At 40.2% G+C, this 7,266-nt stretch overlaps 1 protein-coding gene across 1 annotated transcript in view; it reads right to left on the bottom strand.

Annotated features, from left to right (window-relative positions):
* NSUN4 (NOP2/Sun domain family, member 4) overlaps nucleotides 1-7,266 on the bottom strand; it is a 69,464-nt gene that overhangs the window by 44,613 nt on the left and 17,585 nt on the right. Inside the window, exon 3 of the mRNA XM_006899015.1 lies at nucleotides 704-858. Within this exon, the coding sequence (XP_006899077.1) occupies nucleotides 704-858 (155 nt within the window). The remainder of the gene's footprint in view (nucleotides 1-703; nucleotides 859-7,266) is intronic.

The raw sequence follows: 7,266 nt of genomic DNA on the forward strand, positions 1-7,266 counted from the left end.
TCTGCTTTGGCTTCTCTGCGCTCCAGTGCAATTTTCAGAGTCTCTTCTGACATCCATTTTGGTCTTTTCTTCCTCTTCTGTCTTTGTAATGAACGTGTGCACTCTTCTTGGATGATACCCTTGATATCCTCCCGCAACTCATCTGGTCTTTGCTCATTAGTGTTCAAGGCCTCAAACCTGTTCCTGAGATAGTTCTGAAATTCAGGTGGGATAGACTCAAAGTCATATTTTGGTTCCCGTGGACTAGGTTTAATTTTCCTCAGTTTCAGCTTCTCATTTTAGCTGGTATTAAAGAAATGGAAAGCAGCCCTGGTAGCACAGAAATTAAAGTGCTGACTACTAACAAAAAGGTTAGCAGCAGTTCTACTCTGTCTTACAGAGGTGAAATCCACTCTTTAGCAAGGAGTTTCCTTTGTTTTAAGGAACTGGAACTTCATTTTAGAGACAAATAACCAAAGGCAGAGAGAGTGAATGTCTCAGGAGATTGATCAGGGCCCAACTTTCATCCCCCTCCTGAGACCTTGCTCAACAATCTTTCTTGGTTAGCTAACAGAGAAAGGGAAAAGGTAAGCAACAAACAGAATCAATATCTGTTTAGCAAGCAAGCAGTCTCTAGATCTTTGGACTGTGAGCTACTCTATGTGCTCCTGACTAGGTAAGGTCAGGAGATCTCTCAGTACAAGACAGCAACACCCAGCCTTACCACAACAGCCAGTCTGAAGCAATGCTAATGTCTTTCCTCCAGGGGCTGCACACAGGTCAAGTACAGTGTCCCCAGGCTGAAGGCCAAGGGCCAGGACTGGCAGCAAGGAGGCAGCATCCATCAGGTAGTAGTCCAGGACACCCAAGCTACCAAGCCTGGAAGAGAGAGCACCTTAAATTCAAATTCCAGGTCAAGATTCTCACAGAGCACCAAAACCACCCTCAATGGCTACTAGGTCCGCTCAAACAAAATTCCTATCTCAAACTGCACTTATAAACTCACTTACTTTGTCATCTGGGCAACAACAGCCAGAGTGATTCTTTTCTTTTTTAATTTTTTGTGCATGTACTGTCAAATCAGATCTGACTGGTACAGGAGGAGATTGCCCCTCCTTCTCCAGCAGAGCATCTGGTGGACTCGCACCTCATACCTCTGGGCTTGCAGTGCAGCTTCTTGCCACTAGGCCACCAGACCACCAGAACTCCCCCAGGGTGATTCTTTTAAAACATATGTCAATTCACCCCTATTCTGCACCACTAGCTTTACTATTCTTCAACTCATGCATGTTCATATCCCAGTGTGTGTAGTTCCTGTACAACACCCTTCCCCTAAATAATGGTGACTTGCTCCCTAACCTTTCAGGTTTCTCCTCAAAATTTATCTCATTAGAGAGAATCTAGCATTCCCTGATTACTGTCATTTCCTTCTAAGTCCCTACCCTATATTATTTTTCTTTAAAATATTTATTAGGCACTTCATATGTATAAATATAATGTGTATATTCACAAAAAATGTCCCCTTCCGAATTCCCCTATGAAAATGTCAGCTCCATAAGGACAGGAATTTTATCTGTATTGCTCACTGTAATATCCCCAACACCTGAAACAGTGCCTGACACATAGGAAAAACTCAGTTTTATTGGATTACAAAGTGTTTCATAGTTAGGAGGGTCATCAATTGTGTTTGTCAGAGTTACTTGAATTTGGAACCTGTTAAAGGAATTCACCTTCACCAAAGTAAGTAATAAGGAAGAGGAAGATTCCAAACAGAAGGGAAAAGAAGGGACAAAGGCAAAGACATATGCAAATGTAGTAACTTCTTTCAGTAACAGTAATTTGGTGTGGTGGAAATAAAAGGTACATGACAATATGACTAAGCAGTGAGAAGAACACAACAATAAAGAGCAACTATAGAAAGGACAAGGCTCTCTGTGGCACTGTGCATTACGTGTTAGGTTACTAACCAGAAGGCTGGAGGTTTGAACCCACCAGCCACTCCAAAGGAAAAAGATGAGGCAATCTTTTCCTATAAGATTGGTTTATAATAAACCAGATTTTTCTGAGTGTTTTGGCTTGAAACTCAAGGACAACAGATAATTGCTACAATACAGACAACTATGCAACAATAGTTAACAATGTTTACAAACGGATAAGAGATAATCAAACTAAAAAATTCACTTGCCTTCTAATCAATTCTAATTTATAGTAGTAGCCCTTTATTAAGTTCTGCTGAAAACAACTGCCACTGAATTGGTCTTTAACACTAGATCAATCCATCCACATAGACATCTCACATCACACACAAACTGAAGTAATCTTTCTGAAATATAAATTGGGTGAGAATAATAACAATAGTAAAATAAACTATTCATTTATGAGTGTTATATTGCAAGGACTACATGAGGTGCCCTGAAACTCTGCCAGCTAGGCAAGAAGCCTAGTGTGCATGCATGTTGGGCTACTAAATAAAAGGCTGGAGGTCCAAATCAAGCAGCTGTTTCATGAAAGAAAAATGGACACTCTCCTTCTACGTGATTTACAGTCCTGAAAACCAAGTGGAGGGTAACCATGAGTTAGAATTTACTCAATAGTTATTTTATGGAATCATTTTATATATCTTCACTTGTGGCTTAGTGGTAAGGAATTGTGCTGACAATATGACCTATGCAGTTTGAATCTACCAGCTGCTCCACAGGAGAAAGACAATCAACTCCTGTGCAATTCACTGATTCTGAAAACCCACAGAAGGATCTGCTATAGGTCAGTTCTGACTTGACAACACACAATAACAACAGCAAATCCACAGGAGAAAGATAGGTACATTCTTTCATGTAACTAGCAGTTTTGGAAATCCACTAGGTTGAGCTATGAGTTGGAATTATCTCAACAGCAATGACAGAGACAACCTTACAGAAGCTTCTGATTGGTACAAATGGTAAATGTACTTGGTTACTGAAAGATAAGAGGTTCTAGTTCAACCAGAAGTAGCTTGGAAGAAAGGCTTATATATCACTGACAAAAAAAATTAGCTCCTGAAAACACTATGTTGTTGTTATATGCCATCGAGTCACCTGTGACTCATAACAACCCTATATACAACAGTCTTAAACCCTGCTATATCCTGTGCCAATCTTACTGTCTCTGACACACCTACCACCATTACTCCAGTCACTCCATCTCACTGAGGATCTTCCTCTCCTGTGCTGTCCCTCCACTTTCCCAAGCATGATGTCCTTCTCCAAGGACTGATCCCACCTTGCAACTTGTCCAAAGTGTGTCAGACGAAGCTTCAAAATCCTTGCCTCCAAGGAGCAGCCTGGCATCACCCTCTCCAGGACAAACCTGTTCGTTCTCTTAGCAGTCCATGATATATTCAACCCTTCACCAATACCAAGCTCAAAGGCATAAATTCTCCTATCATCCCTAGTCACTGTCCAGATTTCTGATGCATAGCAAGTGATTGCAAAGACCATGGCCTTTATCAGGTGCACCTTAGTCTCCAGACTGACATATCTGCTTTTCAGTACTTAGAGAGGTCTCTAACAGCAGACTTTCCCATCGCAATACATCTTTTCATTTCCTGGCTACTGGGGCCAAGAGTGTTGATTGTGGAGCCAAGCAAACTAAAGCTGTGAACAATCTCAATCTCTTCACCATCCTTCATGATGTTGACAATTGGCCCAGTGGTGAGAATCTTTGTTTTCTTGATATTGAGCCTCAATCCATACTGAAGGCTGCAGTCCCTGATTTTCTGCATCAAGCACTTCAGTTTCTCCTCAGTTTCAGCAAGCAGGGTTGTGTCATCTGCATAACGCAGATTGTTGATGAGTCTTACTCCAATTCTGAAGCCACATTCCTAATCATAGAGCCCAGCTTGTTGATGAGTCTTACACCAATTCTGAAGCCACATTCCTAATCATAGAGCCCAGCTTCCCAGATAATCTGTTCTGCATACAGATTGAAAAGGTATGGAGATAGGACACATCTCTGGCATACACCCATCCCAATTTTGAACCATGCAGTGTTCCCTCGCTCTTTTCTGACAACTGCCTCCTGGTCCAAGTATAGGTTTCACATTAGCATGATCAAGTGTGCTAGGATTCCCAGTCTTCTCAGTTAGCCACATTTTGCTGTGATCCACACAAACACCTTTGCATAATCAATGAAACACATTATGAAAACACTATGGAGTACAGTTTTATTCTGGCACATATAAGGTCACAACTTGACTGGTTGGCCAGTTTACAACCTTCTATGGCAGAAAATCATAGATTCCAGTCAGACTGCCTAGGTCTCAAAATCAGTACAGTTGTCTTTGTGATCATAGCAAATTACTTAACTTCTCTGTTCCTTAGCTTCCTAATAAGAAGCTCTACCAATTAAAGTTATTTTAAAGATTGAATGAATTGTTAGTCAAGTGCTTAGAACAGCAGGCAGCACCTTTTTACAAATATGGCATTTAAAGAGAAGAAACTCCTGCTCCTCCCAAAACTGAAGCCAAAGGAAAACTTTAAAGGTCAAGAAGGCATCCATAGCCACACCTACATAACGTGTCTATTATCACATTCCAGCGGTCCAAAATACTGAGACTCTGAACACAGTCCAAATACCTCTGGAAACGTGTCCTCAGGAGAAAGAAAGATGACCACTTTGCTGTCACCAAGCTGTCCAGACCATAGAATACACTCTGAAGATAACAGAGGATAACAACATACTTGTGTTCACAGAGGATGTCAAGACCAATGAGAAGCAGACAAAAATAACTGTGAAATAGTTGTATACCACTGATGTGGACAAGAGCAATAACTTCATCAGGTCTGGAGAGAAGGAACATGTTCAACTTGGTCCAGGTTTTGAATGCTGAAAACAAAATTGGGATAAGCTAAACTGAGTCTAGCTGGTTAAGTCTAAATACACTTTTTACCAACACACACAAAATAGTAAATAGTTCATAGTGAGCTATGTAGTGGTTGTGCATTGTCAAGTAAAAACTTTCGTACAGCCGACCCTCCAGTGGGTTTTCAGCAGCAGTACATCACACAGGAGACTTTCCAGCCTTCTCCCAGGGAGCAAACTTATGGTGGATTTGAACCATTTGTCTTCAGGTTGGTAGCACAACTCCTTACAACTAAACTACCAGAGCTCTCTTAGTTTTTATTGTTGTTGTTGTTACTATTATTATTATTATTATTTTGCAGATAAGGAAACTAACAATCAGTTAACACAATGTCATAGTGGTCAAGGCAAGATCCAGAAATTGATTTTGCCGGCTCTAAAGCCCATGCTTTTTAGTACTGTGCACCTCTCTATAGAACATATCTTGGTAATATGTAGCAATAAGCACAATAGCCTGAAGACACCTAGCCCTGATAATCTTAGACATTGCAAGGGAATCCTAGGCCACCACAAAAAAAATCTCCTTACCTAAAACTGCAAGCACCTGGCATTTAGGATACCCAGAAGTGAACCTCATATATTTTCCAGCCTCATCTCTTTCTTACTTTTATTAAGCATCCAGCCTTACTCTCAAGCCAGTAGCTAGAGCAGTTGCAAAAGCCTAAATTATTGCACCATCCCCAGCCTAGCCCCACTCCAATTTGTTTTTCACACAGCAGCCAGACTGAAATTTTGAAAATTCAAATATGATCATATCATTTTCCAGTTTAAAACAACACATGATTTTTCTTTTTGGGGAAAAATCCCAAAGTCCACATAGCCTATAAGACCATCATCTGACTTGCCTTTTCCTATAGTCTCATGGTTATCCCTCCTTCCCCATCTCTACATCTCATTCCACATTTTATTAATTTCTACTTAGTTTTCAGGTCTCTGGGTAAAATTTCACTTCCTCAGAAAAGACTGGGTTACATCTTCCAATTATAAGACTTCATAACATTTTATACTTCTCCTCTATAGCACATAGCACAATGATAATTTTTTTTCTTAGTTGTCTTCCTCATTGGAATATAATAAGCTTCATGAGGGCTTATATACCAGTTACCAAGGCTCTTAAAACTCTGGAATTTGATGTCATTGCTATTGTGTACCATCAAGTCAGAACTGATCCATAGCTGACCCTCCAGCCAGTTTTCAGAGGCAGTTAATACCATGGAAGGAGACTGCCCATCCTTGCAGCACACCTTCTTGCCATTAGGCCACTCTAGATAAAATTAATGAGTCAAACCTTCAAAGTAATCACTCTATCCTACAATTAACATTGAGCTCTCTTCAATTTCTAACACACAATTAGATTCTACTTTTTTCACTCAGCTTCCTGAACATTTGAGCACTAGATTAGGCATCAGTTCTTTCCTTATCTTAATCTAGTTCTCCTTTCGTTAGCTTAAGGAGTATTGGGAGTTGTGCAGCTAACTCAAAGACCTTCCTCTCTGAGAGTTCAAATTCACCAGCTGCTCTGAAGAAGAAATGTGCAACCACCTCCCATTCGATTTGCAGCCATGGAAACCCAATATAGGTTCAGTTATGAGTCAGTTCCAACTTGATGGCAATGAGTTTGAGGTTTTGTTTTGTCTGTTAATTTTGAGTACTAACTAGGCCCCATGGGTGGGCCTGGGTGAGCAATGGTTTGTACTCAAGTAATGCCAAAAAGCCAAAACAAAAAGAGGAAATGATACAGTTAAAGAGTTGAACAGAAGATTTCAAAGGGCTGCTCAAGAAGACAAAGCAAAGTATTATAATGAAATGTGCAAAAATGTTGAAGTCCATATATCAAAAAGAAAGAACTTACTTGGCACTTCTCAAGCTAAAGGAACTAAATAACAAATTCAAGCCTCAAGTTGCAATACTGAAAGATGCTATGGGCAAAATCTTAAGTGATGCAGGATGCATCAAAAGAAATAAAAGGAATACACAATGAAGTCACGGTACCAAAAAGAACTCGCTGTCCAATTTCAGGAAATAGTGTACGATTAAGAATCAATGGTAATAAAGGAGGAAGTTCAAGCTGCTATGAAGGAACTGGCAAAAAATAAGACTTCTAGCATTGAAGGAATACCTAGGTCAACTCACTGATGCAGCCCTGGATATATTCACCAGGTTGTGGCTGAAATATGGAAGACAGCTACCTGGCCAAACTACTGGAAGAGACTCATATTTATTCTTATTCCAAAAAAGGTGATCTGTCAGAATATGGAAATTATCAGAGCCTATTGTGATTAAGAAAGAAGTTTAGGCTGCTTTGAAGGAAATAGCAAAAAATAAGGCCCCAGGAATAGATGGTATACCAATTGACATATTTCAGCTAACAGATGCTGCCCTGGATGT

The sequence above is a fragment of the Elephantulus edwardii genome, unplaced genomic scaffold (genome assembly GCF_000299155.1).
Source record: "Elephantulus edwardii isolate Elephantulus edwardi_28Jun2011 unplaced genomic scaffold, EleEdw1.0 scaffold00243, whole genome shotgun sequence".
Classification (NCBI taxonomy): Eukaryota; Metazoa; Chordata; class Mammalia; order Macroscelidea; family Macroscelididae; genus Elephantulus; species Elephantulus edwardii.